This window comes from Megascapheus bottae, chromosome 5, assembly GCF_031878675.1.
Source record: "Megascapheus bottae isolate mThoBot1 chromosome 5, mThoBot2.hap1, whole genome shotgun sequence".
In the NCBI taxonomy this organism is placed as follows: Eukaryota; Metazoa; Chordata; class Mammalia; order Rodentia; family Geomyidae; genus Megascapheus; species Megascapheus bottae.
In genome coordinates, this window is record NC_143513.1 from 74,899,838 (window position 1) to 74,916,612 (window position 16,775).

General features: G+C 48.2%; 1 protein-coding gene across 1 annotated transcript in view; it reads right to left on the reverse strand.

Annotated features, from left to right (window-relative positions):
* The window catches only part of Kiaa1549 (KIAA1549 ortholog), a 60,529-nt gene that overhangs the window by 13,784 nt on the left and 29,970 nt on the right, over positions 1-16,775 (reverse strand). Inside the window, 5 exon segments of the mRNA XM_090332246.1 lie at positions 4,566-4,719; positions 4,882-5,105; positions 6,705-6,910; positions 10,174-10,289; positions 12,424-12,620. Coding sequence (XP_090188372.1) covers positions 4,566-4,719; positions 4,882-5,105; positions 6,705-6,910; positions 10,174-10,289; positions 12,424-12,620 — 897 coding nt within the window.

A 16,775-nucleotide genomic window follows, 5' to 3' on the forward strand; every position in this document is an offset into this window, starting at 1 on the left:
TCTAAGGCTCTGAGTTCTACTACAGAAAAACAAAAACCCTACATCTTCCTTAAAAACTCAAAGTTGGGCTGGGAGTTTGGCCTAGTGGTAGAGTGCTTGCCTAGCATGCACAAAGACCCAGGTTTGATTCCTCGGTACCACATACATAGAAAAAAGCCAGAAATGGTGCTGTGACTCAAGTGGTAGAGCTCTAGCCTTGAGAAAGTCCAAGGACAGTGCTCAGGCCCTTAATGTAAGCCCCAGAACTGGCAAATAATAATAATAATAATAATAATAATAAATCTTACTTCCTGATACTGAGCTTCAAACAAAATGCTGCCATAATCTACATGGGATAAATTGTAAAAAAAAAAAAAAAGAAAATGGAAAACAGAAGAACAGTAGTCTCCTATAGCTCAGCTCTTGAAAAGTACCAGGTGGTAAAGGCTCAGTCCTGAGTTGGGAGGTGGGGGATGTTTAAGAGGCAGGACTTAGTGGGAAGACTGCAGGTCATTGAGGAGGGAACGCTGATGAGGACTGCTGGACTCTGGCTCTCCTCTTTGTCTATCTATCTAGGGTCTGTGCTAGGGCTTGAACTCAGGTCCTGGGTACTGTCCGAGGTTTTGCACTCAAGGCTAATACTCTACCAACTAAGCCACAGCCCCTTTTTTTGGCTTTCTGGTATTTAGGCTTTCCAGCCTAGGCAGGTCAGGAATGGCAATCCTCATATCTCAGCCTCCTGAGTTGCTAGGATTATAGGTGTGAGCCACTGGCATCTAGCTTCTGCTGCCTCACCGTAGGCCCAAAGCAAAGAGTCACACAGACTTGGACTGAAACCTCTAAAACGGAGAGCCAAAATAAAACTTTTGTGTTTTCTAAGTTGATAGTATCAGGTATTTTGTTATAATGACCCAAAACTGACCACCACAGTGTCATTTGGTGTCTAACTGTCATGGTTATAAGAGCTATAAATGTGAAAGGAAGTTGGGGAGGGGGTGTCTCCAGCTGTGTGTGCAGAAGGTTGGTCTCCTTCTCCCAGAATGCTTTGTTCACCAATGGCCTACACCAGCACAGCTGGCTGGGAACCTCCTGTAGGCGCCAAGGAAGACATTCCCACACCTGTCTGGGTCAGTGAGTTCATTACAAAGAAATACCCAGACATGCTTTCTGTGCCATGGCCAGCTGTCTGGGAACTGCTTCCCACAGACCACGAGGTGTGTGTCCAGGGAAGATGGAGGGTTACATACCAGCACAAAAGGCAGCCTCCACTTAATTCCAGATAGTCAAGACTACAATGCCCTCGGGCAAGCCCACACAGATGTTTCTCGTGAAGCTTGTACTCCTTTTAAGAAAAAAGAAGACGGGTGGCAGTGGCTCACGCCTGTAATCCTAGCTACTTAGATCAGAGGATTCCAGTTCAAAACTGGCATGAGCACAAAAGCCTATGAGACTTTTATCTCCAATTAACCAGTAGAAAACTGGAAGTACTGCTGTGGCTCAAAGTGGTAGAGTACTAGCCTTGAGCTAAAGAGCTCAGAGACAGTGCTCAAGCCCAGAGTTCAAGCCCTACAACCAACAAAAAAAAAAAAGAAAAGAAAAGAAAAAGAAATGAGCTGTTTCTTTAAACATCTGACATTACATGCTCACGCATGTAATCCTTGCTACTCAGGAGGCTGAGATCTGAGGATCATGGTTTCAGGCTAAGTGGAACAGAAAGGTTCACTAGATTCTTATATTCAGATAACCTGCAAAAAGCCAGAAGGAGAGGTATGTTTATGTGGGAGAGACCTAGTCTTGAGCAAAAAAAGCTGAGTAAGAGAATAAGGAACAGTTCAATATCAAAGATCATGCCGATTTGGGACCTATTTTGCAAGGTTTGGTGCTTTTTTTTCCCCCCGTTGTTGTTGTTGTTTTGGCTAGTCCTGGGGCTTGAGCTCAGGGCCTGGACACCATCCTTGGGCTTTCTCAAGGCTAGTGCTCTATCTTTATGGGTGTATGTGGTACCAAGGAATCAAACCTAGGGCTTCATGCATAGCATGCTAGGCAAGCACTCTACCACTAGTCCACACTCTTGTCCATGTGGTGAACTTTTTTTTTTAAGGTTGTGAGACTTGAACTCTGGGCCTGGGCATTGTCCCTGAGCTCAAGGATACTGCCTTACCCCTTGAACCACAGTGTCACTTCCGATTTTATGATGGTTAATTGGCGATAAGAGTCTCATGGACTTTCAGGCCCAGACTGGCTTTGAACTATGATTCTCAGATCTCAACCTCCTGAGTAGCTAGGATTATAGGCGTGAGCCATCATGCCCAGCTTTGGTGGACTATTTTTTGGAAGTGTCCTGGTTTGTTCGGGTGGACCTCCATTTGTGCCTATTGCCCAATTTAATAGTTCTCAGTGTTTCCTGGTCTGGTCCCAGACTTGGGTTCAGGTGATCTTCCTATTTCAGCCTCTCAAGTAGCTAGAACCAGAGGAAGCACCACACCCACTTCTGCAAACCAAAGAGCTTGTTCACTCTTGCAAGCTCTGCACACCCTCAACTCACCAAAGCAGCAAAGACAAATATGCAACACACAAGAGTGGCTGTCTGGCAAAAACCTTCCTGTGTTTACCCAAACAGATAATTGGCTGGCTGTACCCTGAGGGCCCAGTCTGCCAGGCCTGAGCTGGAACACTACCTCCAGTTAGGAGACTGAGGAACTGTGTCTGGCATGAGAGAACAAGGGCTCTCAAGGACAAGGTCATAGGAAGGAGAAATAGAAACCACCATGATGCAAAACCCTATAGCACATGCAAGCACTCTAAGAAAACAGTGACTCTGGAGAAAGGCATTATTGTTGAAAAAGCACGTTGTTTCAGAGTGTCTAGGGAGGAAAAGTAGAATGGAGGCCCTTTTAGCAGCTAACTAGAAGGTAAGCCTTCTGAGAGTTAGGTTAGAGAAGGTAAGATCAGACGCCCAAACTCCTGTGCCAATCTCTTCTGGGCTTGACTCCCCCACCCCCACCCACCTTGGTACTCAATTTTCTTTCCCATTTGCTGAATCTGAAATAGGAAAGATAGAGGGAAGGAAGGCGGGAGCGAAAGTGGGTAGAGAAGTGAGAAAGGTAAGTGGGAGGGAGGAAGAGGGTGAGGGAGTCCCATCTACTTAGACAGGAGGATTTTTGAATAACAGAAGTTTGAGATAAGCCTAGGTAATGCAACAAAACTATTACACACACACACCCCAAAAAAGAAAGGAAAAGGAGCATCCGGACCACCAAGAGGACATGAGGTGGTGGGTGAGGTCAAGAATGGATGGCAAGGGGGGCAGGTCATTCCCCTCAGATAGGCAACAGCAAAGACCATGTGTGGAAGCTCCAGGAATGAAGGCACTCCCGTGGGAATCTTTCAGAGGAGGAGCCCAGGCTGGTTATGGAACCAGATCAGAAAGGGAAGTTCCAGTTGCTTCCATTCTTTAGTTCTGCACCTCAGGAGACTCCTGCTACAGCCAAACAAAAGCACCAGATGACTCTCCTGGGGAAGGAAAGCCATGGCAGGTTCAAGGGCGCCACCTGCTGTGGGAAGTGCAGCCAGGGCTCCTGGGTCAGCAGAACTCAGTATCTAGGAAGATGGAAGCTACCCCATTTCCACTTATTGACTCTTGAGTGGATTACAAGGGTCACAGTCAAAGCCTGCTTTTCTTTCCTGTGAGTGTGTCAGCAAGCTCGGGCTTGAACTCAGAGCCCTGTGCTCTTGATTAGCACTTTTTTTGTCAGTTGTGGAACTTGAACTCTGGGCTTGGGTATTGTCCCTGAGCTCTTCAGCTCAAGGCTAACCCCCTACCCTTGAGCCACAAGGCTACTTCTGGTTTTTCTGGTGGCTAGAGATAAGAATCACAAGGACTTTAGTGGCCTGGCCGTCTCTGATCCTTGATCCTTAGATCTTAGCCTCCAGACTTTGCTAAGATTATAGAAGTCAGTGTACCCAGTTAGATGAACTTCCTTAAATGCAAAACCTTCCCAATCTGATGCTCTTCACATCCTAGACACTTCAGTTAAGGTATACTGAGCTGAGCAAACTACCCTCTTAGCCTTCTTGGGTAAGAGGGGAGAAGAAAACCCTAACACACACACACATCCTGCTCATCCGACTAATGGGGAGAAAACGTATACCCCTCCCCCTCCTCTCCTCCGTCTGTCTGTCTCTCTCTCTCATAAACTTGAAGTTGACATTTGTCAGAGGAGCCAGGCGAAAGTCTGAAACAAGCCTGGGTAGAAAAGTCCACTGGGCTCAAAGAAGCAGCAAAAAAAAAAAAGCCAATAGCGAAGGTGTGGTTCAAGTGGTAGAGCACCGGCCTTGAGACAAAAGAAGTCAAGTGAGAGTGCAAAAGCCTTGACACCAAGCTCCGGTACCAGCTAAATAAACCAATAAACCATAAAACCCGAGGACAGGGTTTGCAAGCAGGAAGGAAAACTGGGGAACACTTCCAGGCCCACCAAGGGCAGCGAGGCTGGCGGGAGTCCCGACCCCGCCTCCCGGCCAGGCCCCGCCTCCCGGCCCCGCCCACTACCCTCGCCCCGCCCACCCCGCAGGGCGCGCACGCGCACCGGGCAGCCCAGGTAGGCCGAGTTGTGCACGCCCGGCGGCCGGCGGTAGGTGCCGTCGCTGTCGGTGGTGATGAGCCGGTCCTTCTCCGCGTCGGCCGGGCACCCGTTCACCTGGTGTTTCCGACGTGACTTGGGCGAACGCTTTATCCGCGAGCTGCCAGGCAAAATCGGAAATGGTCTTTCCAGGGAAGAAGCCTCCCCAGCCGAGGCCCGCCGTGTGTGTACGGCGTGCGGGGCCTGGTGCGGGCCGCCCGCCCCCGCCCCCGCCCCCCACGCATGGCAGCCAGGGGGCAGGCGCGGCCCCGCCCCCGCCCACCTCTTCCGGGGCTCGATGAACACCGACGGCACGCTGGCCGTGGGGTCCAGGATCTTGTCGATCTGCATCTGCGCCCGGCGGTACACGCGGTGCCGCTCCTTCGTGTCCCCCGACGACAGGTCGTCCACCACCGGGAACTCGTAGTGGCCCCGCCTCTTGGCACGCAGCCGGATCTTGTTGCGGTGGTGCTCGATCTCGGACTTGTGCCGCAGCGCCGTCTGAATCTGAGTGGGGCGGAGGGGGCGGGGGGGAGGGGGGCGAAGACAGGGTGTCCAGAACCCTCCTTCGCCACGCTTTTTATGGGCCCCTTGCTCTCCCCCACGACCGGGACTCGCTGTCTGGGGGCTCCGGGATGCCCGAGCTCAGGCGCAGGGTAACAGCCGTCGTAACTGGTCCCCAGCAAGAGCTGCCCTTCTCCTTCCCCCCAAGACACCCAAACCTCGGACACTGACCAGTGACAAACAGAAGGTCCAATTCTGATAGCCAGGTGCAGTGCAAAGGAGCCTGCAGTAATACTGACAATACTCACTGCAGTTACTCACTGATAATCACCTGGCTCAGGGAGACCCCTTCCAGAGTCTGTCTGCACCCCTTCCATTTCCTCCCCACCCAGAAAAGGTAGAGACCCTGAAGGCCATGCAGGCCATGCAGGGTGTGCCTGAGGCCAGGGGAGCTGAGCAGGCCCAGGCCAGGGTCTGCCCAGGCTTCAGATAAGCTGCGTTTGACCAGTGTCTCATTTTGTTTTGTTTCTGCAGTTGTTACAAAGTTGATGTACTGAGGGGTTGCAGTCAAGTAAAGAGTGCATTTCTTTTTGGATGTCACCCCTTCCCTTATTCTTCCCCAGTTTTTCCTTTCCATCACCACTCACAAGTGGTGCAGTTCATTTTCAACATAGTGTCTAGGAAGTACCACTGCTGCATTTGTTCACCTTTTGTCTCTCCATGCCTTTGTCCCCCTTACTCACTCAAAGACAGATAAATGAAAGAACAAGACAAAAAGAAAAGAACAACAACTAGTGGTAGAGTGCTAGCCTAGCATGAAGGAAGCCCTCAGTTTGATTCCTCAGTTCCACATACACTGAAAAAGCCAGAAGTGGTGCTGTGGCTCAAGTGGCAGGGCACTAGTCTTGACCAAGAAGTATTCAAGGACAGTGCCCAGGCCCTGAGTTCAAGCCCCAGGAGTGAGGGAAGAAAAAGAATTTTTGTCCATTTTGGTGCCAGTCCTGGGGTGCTTGAACTCAGGCCTTGCATTCTGGCTTGCCTTACTTTTGCTCAGGGTTCATGCTGTACCACTTCCAGGTTTTGCTGGTTAACTAGAGATGAGAGTCTCACCAACTTTCCTGTCTCCACTGCTCTGAACTGCAATCCTTGGAGCCTCCTGAATACCTCCGATTACAGGTGAGATCTACTGGCACTGAGCTAACAGTGTTGTAGGGCATACTTACTATGCTCTTAGTAACCATTTGACAGTATACTGCTGGTTCATTTTTAAGCACTGACTAAGCCAAAGTATGAGGGTTTTTTTTTTAATTATTATTCTTGCTAATGTGGGCTTTTGGTGTTGTTTTTTTTTTTTTTATCTGTTCTGGGACTTGAACTCAGGGCCAAGGTGCTGTCCCTTAGCTTTTATCACTCAAAGCTGGCACTCTACCACTTTCGCCACACCTCCAGTTCCAGCTTTTTTGTTGGTTAACTGGAGATAGGACTCAGATCAGTCTTCATGGGGTCGTTTTGAAAAGTGATTCTCAGACCTCAGCCCCCTGAGTAGCTAGGATGCAGGTGTGAGCCACCAGCATGGTGGGTCTAGCTAACCAGAGCACACACCTCTTTGTTGATTTTGTTGGTGTCAGCTGCTCGGCTGGCCAGCGCGGGGTGCGGGGCCGGGGGCACAGGGATGGGCTGCATGGCGATTAGCTGCACCTTGCTGGGGACCCGCCGGCTGGCCTCGGACGAGCGCGAGAGCCTGTCCACGTGCTCGAAGATAGAAGCGGAGGAGTGCTGCTCCGTCCCAGAGCTGGGAAGGGGGGGTGCTGGAGAGGAGAGGAAAACCAGGGAGGAAGTCACTTAAACAGCAGGGCCATGCTCAGTCCAAAAGGCCATCCCCCCACACTGCGGGCAGAGCTGGAAGCTTCTCTAACCCCAAATGGTCCAGCCTAAACAATGTCTCTTCCAGAGTCACTTACAAATGACAAACACAGCTGAGTCAGGAGGACCTGATCTGAGGATCAGGGTTCACAGCCAGCCTAGGCAGGAAAGTCGTGAGACACTTATCTCCAGTTAACCACCAGAAAACCAGAAGCGGTGCTGGGGATCAGAGTGGTAGAGCACTAGCCTTGAGCAGAAAAGCTCAGAGACAGCACCCAGACCCTGAGTTCAAGCTCCATAACCAGCAGCAGCAAAAACAACAACAACAAAAAGACAGTTTCAGGAAAGATGTGAAAAAAAAAAAAAAACACTGCCCACTTTTGTCCACATTCGATTCAAATCTTCAGGATATAGAAAGACAAAACTTCAGGTTGCTCAGCTGGTCATTAAACAATTGGCAGAACTTGTTTTTTGTTTTGGATTTTTTTTTTTTTTGGTAGGTTGTGAAGCTTGAATGTTGGGCTCAAGTGCTGTCTCTGAGCTCTTCAGCTCAAGGATAATGCTCTATCACTGAGATAAAGAGTCTCACGGACTGTTGGACTGCCATGCCCCCGAGCTGGGTTTGAACAGAGATCCTCAGATCTCAGCCTTCTGAGTAGCCAGGATTATAGGGGTGAGCCACCACGCCTGGCTTTTGACAGAACTCTTAGAAACATTTCTAGTCTCTGAATTTGAACTGGAAGAGAGCTTGCAGGATTTTGGAGTAGGCCCTCACATTCATCCTTAGCTTTTTTTGCTCAAGGGATGGTACTCTACCACTAAAACCACAGTCCTACTTCCAGCTTTTTGCTTGTAATTGGAAATTACAGTCTTACAGATTTGTTTGCCCAGGGTAGCATTAAACCATAATTCTGAGATCTCAGCCTCCTGAGTACAATTCCAGGTGTGAACCACCTGATTTTGAACATTCCCCAAGAGCAGTCTTGGATTTTGCTGCTACTGGGTATGAAACCCCAAAGAAGGGAAAGGGAGGCACTCAAAGAAACATGTTTCTCAGCCAAACAATGAACAGAAATGACTACCTACAGCTCTTTTTTTTACCTTCCCCCAAGTATTTCTTTCCCAGGATGAAACCTAGACTTTAATCCTATCTCTCTGAAACAGCACACCTACTACCATGGTAGTAAGTACATTTCAGGACTCTATGAAAGTAGATCCTAAGCAAAAGCTCTTCCTTTAGTCTGCGAGGTTTTTCCTTTAGATTATAAAAGGGTATGCAGGCTTTGTCTCCCAAGAACCCCAGAGAAGAGAGCTTCAGCCCCTAATCTCTTCATTTATACAATACAGTTCACTTGGTGTAATTTCATACAGATAAATTTATGATCCAAAAGGTCAAGTAAAAGCTGGGCGTGATGGCTCATGCCTGTAATCCTAGCTAGTCAGCAGCCTGAGATCTGAAGATCAAGGTTCAAAGCCAGCCCAGGCACAAAAGGACCTGAGACTCTTATCTTCAATTAACCTCTAGAACATGGGAATGGGGCTTGGCTCAAGGGTAGGGTAGCAGCCTTGAGCTGAAGAGCTCAGGGACAACGCCCAGGCTGAGTTCAAGCTCCATGACCCACAAAAAATAAAATAAATAAAAATGTTGAGTACAGGCTTAGGAGCGTTGCCTAGTGGTAGAGTGCTTTCCTAGCATGCACAGAGTCCTGGGCTCAATTCCTTGGTACCGCATACACAGAAAAAGCCAGAAGTGGTACTGTGGCTCAAGTGGTCCAGTGTGTCTTGAGAAAGCACAAAGACAAGGACAGTGCCCAGGCCCTGAGCTCAAGCCCCAGGACTGGTGAAATAAACAACAACAATAAAAAAAAGTCCAGTATAAAAATTACTATTTAAAATAACATCCTGAGGTTTTCCCTTATCTTCGCACTACTGAAACACAATCCTAAGATATAAATAAAGCTCTGGTCAAAACAACAAATAAATGGGCACATTTACTTAAAAGAACCTATTAAACTAAAGCCTAGCTATCCTGGCATCCATCCAGAAATGGCTCCCAAGGAGAGGCTGGCCTGTGGGCATGGCTTTAGTCCAAGGCCTAAGTCTCTCAGTGATGCCTCTCAGAATGGGGGACAAAGTTCATCTGAGAGCTACTTATCTCCCGGTGCAAAGCTACTAAAGCAAACTACGGGATGGCCACAGACCTCCTACATCCTCAGTTCAGAAAATGATGATGGACACTGAGGGCCAAGCACAGAGGCAATGGACATGTGAGGACCACGATCTTGCTACAGTGCCAGCTGTGACATTCTGGAATTGATCCCCAAGAGACTCACTATATCCAACAGGCAGTTTTTAGGACTGGAGTTTCCGTTTAATCTCTCAGTCCTTTCAAAAGGAATATATGGACCCTAAATCAGAATGAACACGTGCCTCAGTGAACCCCCATTTCTACCACAGACCCTATGTCTCAAAACAGACACCAATATAGATTGCCATGGAGACAGTCAATGCTGAGAAATTCAGCAGGGGACAACTATTCCATTTAGTAGATTTTTTTTTTCTGGTCAGTTGTGGGGCTCGGACTGTGGGCCTCAGTACTGTCCCTGAGCTCTTCAGCTCAAGGCTAGTGCTCTGTCCACTTTGAGCCATAGTCCCACTTCCGGTTTTCTGGTGGTTAACTAGAGATAAGAGTCTCACAGGCTTTCCTGCCCAGGCTGGCTTTGAAGTGAAGCCCTCCCATCTCTGCCTCTTGAATAGCTAGGATTACAGGTATAAGCCACGGGCACCTGCCCATTTAGTTCTACAGAATTTTTTGGTTTTTAACTGAATTCTTTTTTGATACAGGGATCAAACCCAGGACATTGCACTTTGCCCCTGAGCTATAGCCCTGCCCTTCAGTAGATTTCTTTTGTTTTTGTTTTTGTTTTTGTTTTGCCAGTGGTGGGGCTTGAACTCAGGGCCTGAGCACTGTCCTTAGACTTTTCCCAAGGCAAGAGCTCTACCACTTGAGCTACAGCACCACTTCCAGCTTTTTTCTATGTATGTGGTGCCGAGGAATCAAACCAGGGTCTTCATGCATGCTAGGCAAGCACTCTATCACTAGGCCAAACTCCCGGCCCCTCTTATCTTTTTTGTCAGTTTGGCACTTGGAATAGAATAACAGCCTGGCTGTGGCAATCTTATCTGACTGAACAGGAGAGTCACAGACCGCTCTGCGGGGCTCGGTGGGCATTTCCCTCAGGGGCCCCTGCGGGCATCTTGTCCCCCACATCTCTCTCGCTGGACTCCTCGCTGACGGTTGAGTCGGCATCTGAGGGGGAGACTCTGCAGACACACACAAATCACAACGAATGAGAGGAGCAGGAAAGAGGGGGAAGGAAAAAGGCTACATTCGTTTGCAAGTCAGGCTGCTAGGTAGAAATGGCTAGCCAGGATCACAGGAGTGTGCCATGTTACCCAGCCAGCCCCTGGTTGAGATGGAGTCAGAAGAGCTACTTTTTGCCTAGCTGGCCTTGTATATTATGATCCTCCAATTTCTGCCTTCCAAATACATAAGGATTGCAGGCTTGAACACTGCGCCTAGCTTCATTCACAGGGGTCAGCATCCGGGTTCATCAGGCTAGGAAAACTAGCACCCCCTCTTCTTGACTTTACAGAAATGTAGAGTGCCAGACACCTTATCACCCCCAGGGAGTTATGATATTATACCGACACCCCTCCCTACCATTGGGGTGCTATTGCTAAAACCCCTGTGGATACTGAACTCCGTGAGTGCTTTATATAAAGTGCCACAATATGTGTAGGCCACACCCATTTATCTGTACGCTTTAAATGTGTTTCTGGTTTTGATTTTTGGTGATTTTGCGTGCGTGCGTGTGTGTGTGTGTGTGTGCGCGCACCCACGTGCACTAATTCTGAAGCTTGAATTCAGGATTTAATTCAGGCACTGTCTCTGAACTAACCACAGCTCCACTTCCAGGTTTTTGGTGGTTAACTGGGAGAAGAGTTTCATGGACTTTCTTGCTCAGAGCTGGCTTCGAACCACAGTCCCCAAACCTTAGTCTGCTAAGTAGCTGGGGTTACAGGCATGAGCCACCAGTACCCATATCTAGGTTATTTGTGACACTTAATATAATGTGGATATATTACCTTATTGTTTTGAAAATAACACAAAATCTGTATTTTTTTTACGGATGTCACTTTTTTTTTTTCCTGAGCACTTTTTATTCACAGTTGTTGAAATCCATAGTAGAATCTGAGCTCACTGAGTGGTTGTGGTGTACACTGCAAAAATCATGATGCGAGGGCTGGGATGTAGCTCAGTGGCAAAGCGCTTGCCTAGGAAGTGCAACGTTCTGGGTTCGATCCCCAGTGCCAAAAAAAAAAATAATGATGCGAATAGATGTTTAAGATGACGTTATAAGGCAAGACCAAAAAAAAAATCCTTTGCAAAAGAATCCTAGCCTACCAAATCACCCACAGTGATTTAATTTATTCTCAGCCAGTAAAATAATTGAGCAAAGAGTATCTCTCCATATAATTGATTTTCTTTCATAAACATCATGCTTGAATTTTAAATTCTTAAAACTAGGCCAGACCCCTGGGGTAGGGTTCTCTGATAAGACGGAAACGATGGCACTGGTTTGGATGCCGATGTGGCCACACTTTTTTTCTACTCTTAATAGGAAATCCTGGAGTTCAGAGTTGCAAGGCTCAAAGGAGGCCTGAAGAGCTGAGGGCTCTGGGGAACGAACTTCCCGACCTGACCTGCACTCTACGCCAGCCTGGCTCGTGACAGAGGACTTCCTGGCAGCTGGGAAATGACTAAGCAGCTCTACATGTGCTCCAGTCTAATCCGAGGGATGGGAAATCAATTGGGCATGAGTAGTGGGCCAGGAGGAGGTGGCACCGAGTCCCATGCAACGTACTTGCCAAGGCGACAGCCGGGACGGCTGGGAAAGACAAGCCAACGGGGACTCCAGGGAGGCCGTCCGCAGACAGTGACCATAGGACAGCCAGCCACTGGCGCAACAAGCAGAGGGCAAAGCAGCCGGGTGGACTATACGTATTGCGTGAGTTATGCGTCCTGTACTGTGCATTCTGCGTGAATCTGCATGCTATGCAAAGTATGCATATTATCTTCTAAATGAAGTATGCCAACTACGTGTCCTGTGCTTACTCTCCATGGGATGCATATTATGGGCTATGCACTTACGAGTAGAATTCCTTTAACTCTGCAACATGCACACTTGAGCTGGCCAGTCCCTCCTCGGGTCGAGGGGCACCAACTGGATTAAGGCTTTTGGAGACAGGCAGCTCAGAGTCACTCCTGGCTCCCAGTGCGAGTCTCCCGGGCTGTTCACCCAGGACGGTACCAGTCCTTCTGCTACTGGAAACGGACCACGTGAAAACAGAACCGTGCACAGTGACAGAACAATCCAGAAAGCAAAGCACCAACCTTCCTCTGTGGCGGACGTTCCTGGGGGGAATCTTGGACTTGGGGCTGGGCACGTCTCCGTTTTCAGAGGGCGTGGCGTGCTCCTTCACGGGTCCAGGCAGCGGCGCCGGCTCATGGATAATCAAGATGTCCTCTTTATTATGCTGGCCCAGATGCTGCTTAGCAAAGTCGAAGCCCTTCACGCTAGGGATCTGCAGCTAAAACACACACGAACGCACGTGAGCATGGCAGCAATGTACACATGAGGGCTGACACAGAGCATGACCTCTGACCTCAGACTGGGCAGGCAGTGTCCCCAATACAATTCCAGAAGCATCCCCATCTCGTTCTTAGACCCAGAAGATGTAACAGAGGCTTACAGAACACAAATGTGGAAGACCAAGACCATACTACAAGACCCATTCAAACAGGGCCACAGCCCTGCTGCAGAGCAGTTACGGAAAGGGAGCAGCTGACTTGACATCTTTACACAGATAAGGGGACTTGAGCCAGGCCCTGAAAAGGCTACAGAGAGAATGTTCTAGATGGTATCTTGAGAAGGATCAGAAAAGAGATTATGATAGTGTACTAAAGGGGACAGAAGAGAGAAGCCAGCCTGGACCCCGACAGCTGCAAATGTCAGCTTCTACCCTCTGGGTAGTCAGAAAACTACAAACATTTCCAAACAGGCAGATTTCCTAAATCCAAGGAGACAGGAAGTGGGGAGGGGGCAAGAAGAGGGCCTGCTGAAGCCACATGCATGAAACCAGAAAGACCCAAGCCCCAACTCCTAACCAAGAAAATGGAAACAGAGCTCCCTGCAAACCAGACAGAAAAAACTCGAAGCCAAACAGATAGCAGAGACAAAGGAAGAGCAAAGGCCTGTGATGGCCTGTAATGTTTATTAGTTTGTTTTGTGCCACGACTGGGGCTTAAACTCAGGTCCTGGGCTCTGCCCCTTCCCTTTAGTCACTGAAGGCTGGTGCTCTACCACTTGAACCATAGCTCTTACAGTACATTGGGGATAAAAGTCTCAGGGGCTTTCCTATGCTGACTTCAAGCAATGATCTTCGGATCTCAGCCTCCTGGGTAGCAAGGATTACAGGCGAGAGTCCCCAGCATCTGGGTGACAACATGTAAGTTTTAGGCAGAGATCTGCAGTGGTGGGATGGTAGGGAAGGAAGTGAGTCACAAAGAAACGATACCTGGAGCAGAGAAAAACACAGCCCCCACTTTAAACGCCCTGGTTGGAGACACAGAGCAGTTCTCACAGGAAAACAGCTCTGGACAGCTGCAGACAGGACAATAGCTTAAGGAACTGAAAGATGACACAGACAATAAAGCCTATGGGGACAGAAGGTGCCATGCAGAGGGGCTGGGATTTTTTTTTTTTGAGGTGAATATAGATCCTATGGATACAATGTTGAGAGAACATCAAAGAACTTAAAGCTGAGGGAAAGGAAGAGCGAGCAAGGAAGAAACTAAGTGACTTCAAAGCAACAGGAGAACCTGGGAAGGTTGGCATGACAAGCCGAGTCAAATGAAGAATTTCCCAAAGGGTCAGCTGACAAAAGTAATGGTGACAAAGCTCAATGAGAAAAGGGGTCCGTGGATGAAGATCATCTTCACACAGGGGGTGATGAAGCAGAGGTCCTTTCCTGGGGACACGAAGCCCAACACCACCTCACCCACGCCTCAACCCTGGGAGCCACACGGGATCTAACCTTTACCTCTAAGCCTATGTTGAGATAAGAAGGAAAATCAAGATACCCAGAGAGGTGATCACTATTGTTCTTTTCTTCTTGATGGTACTAGGGAGTGCTCAGGCCCTGAATGTAAGCCCCAGGATTGGGGGAGAAAAAAAGGCTTGCTTTCTACTCCAGCATGTTCCTAGGTTACAATGTGCCTGTTTGGGGCTTTCCATCATGGCTGGGATTATAGGCAGTTGCTGCCACCTCCAGCTTCCCTCCACAAGACTAAAGTTTCCTGAGCTTTTCCGCCCAGTCTGGCCTAGAGTGTGATCCAGCCTTTCTCAGCCTCCCAGCTAGCTAGAATCGCAGGCTGCAAGCCACTGGTGGCTGGATGGAGCTCCTTTTTTTTTTTTTTTTTGTCAGTATTGGGGCCTAGGATCTGTCCCTGAACTCTTTTACCCAAATAGCACCCTACCGCTTTGAGCCACAGCTCCACTTCTGGTTTTTAGAGTGGTCAGTTGAAGATAAGAGTCTCACAGGGACTTTTCTGCCCACGCTGGCCTCAAACTACAGTCCTTAAGATCTCAGCCTCCTGAGAACCTAGGGTAATAGGCATGAGGCACCAGTGCCTGACATGGAGCTCCATTTTTTTTTTTTTTTTTTGCCAGTCCTGGGCTTGAGCTCAGGGCCTGAGCACTGTCCTTGGATTTTTTTCTCAAGGCTAGAGCTCTACCACTTGAGCCTCAGCAACACTTCCGGCATTTTTCTATGTATTTGGTACCAAGGAATTGAACTGGGTCTTCGTGCATGCTAGGCAAGCACTCTACCACTAGGCCAAACTCCCAGCCCCTGGAGCTCCATTTTTGATGACACCATATTTATAACAGTGCTCACATTTTGGTGAGCACTGACTGGCAGTTCCCTCAGTCTAGCCTTCAAGGTTTGGGAAGGCATATTAGCCTTAGGAATGCCACATGCAATCAAAGCCTGCTATCAGCTTGTATCCATTCATACCTACAGATGGTCCTAGCAACCAAAAGACAGTCATTCAGATCTCATGAGTGATTTTAAATAACTGACTGTACATAGAAGCAAATGGTACTACCATATATTTGTTTCTCTTTATACACAAAAAGCAACACCAGTGGCTTGGATCTCTAAGACTTAAAAAATCCCAGCTATAAGGAAAGCAGCTTGCAATAATGATGTTAGCCAGCAGAGGGAGACAACACTCACTAGAAAGATAGCTTCCAAAGAGTTGCTTGGAAACAAAAGGCAAATTCTCTTATTAATGAGTTCCTTTTACAAAAGCACTTTCTGGCTTCTCAGGCTCAAGAACAATGCTAGTCAAAGGATGAACTGCACTGCCTCTCCTCATTCATCTTACCTGTACCCCACAAAGAATTTTCCATGGACTAGGCTGCTCCTTGTAGGTACAGAATGTATCTATACCTCTCTGACTGACTTTCTCCAGCCCCCTCCAATGTCGCTTTAATAGTCCTGGTCCCACCTCACAGAAAAACACCTCCTCCACTCGTGGAGTGGCTTCCTAGCATGCTCTGTATACATCAAATGAAAACAGCTGGCACAAAGGATGTGGATTTCTTTTTCTCTAGAATGTATTTCTCGATTGCTTTTCTCTTTGATACTGGTCCAGGGCCTTGAACTCAGAGCCTGGGTTCTGTCCCTTAAATTTTCACTCAAAGTAATAGTCTACCACTTGAGCCACAGCTGCACGCCAGTGCTCGTTATTGGCCATTACCGTACACCTCCTGGATTTCTTTAACTCCAGAGCAACACGTTTGGCTTCTGTTGTAATTAGCGCACTTAAGAACAGGAAACCCTATACTTACTAGTTCATTATTTTCTCCTCTTTTGTTGTAGATTTCCACAGACTCAGCTACACTCCTTTTTCTTTTTTGGTGCCAGTCCTGGGACTTGAACTGAGGGCCTGGGTGCTGTCCCTGACCTTCGTACTTTTTTTTTGGAGGGGGGGGGGGTTATGGGGCTTGAACTCTGGACCTGGGCACTGTCCCTGAGCTCTTCAGACCAAGGCTACCACCCTACCCTCGAGCCACAGCCCCACTTCTCATTTTCTAGTAATTAATTGGAGATAAGAATCTCTGGGCTTTGTAGTGTCTGGGCTGGCTTTGAACCTCAATCCTCAGATCTCAGCCTCATGAGTAGCTAGGATTACAGGCATGAGCCACCTCGCCCCCTCACTCCGTGGGTCCCTGACCTTCTTTTGCTCGAAGCTAGTGCTGTACCACTCGAGCCACAGCAACACTTCTGGCACTTTTCATGATCAATGGAGATGAGCTTCTCACAGACTTTCCTTCTGGGTCTGGCTTTAAACCATGATCCTGAGCGCTCAGCTCCTGAGCAGCTAGGATTACAGGTGTGAGCCACCAGTGCCTGCTTCACCTTTTTTTTTTTTTAAGCAAAGTATGTATGAGTGAATTCAGATAGAATTAGGCAAATCAAAATGAAACTCCTGAACTTTTGAATACAGATAGAATTAGGCAAGTCAGAATGAAACTCCTAAACTTTAAGTAAATCAATTCGGTATAATTAGGGGAGATGCCACAGACTTTGACATGCTGTCCTAGTTTGTGAAATATGTAATTCTAAATATTATTCCCATCTTGAAATTACAAATCCATCTATACAGTTCTCGAGTAT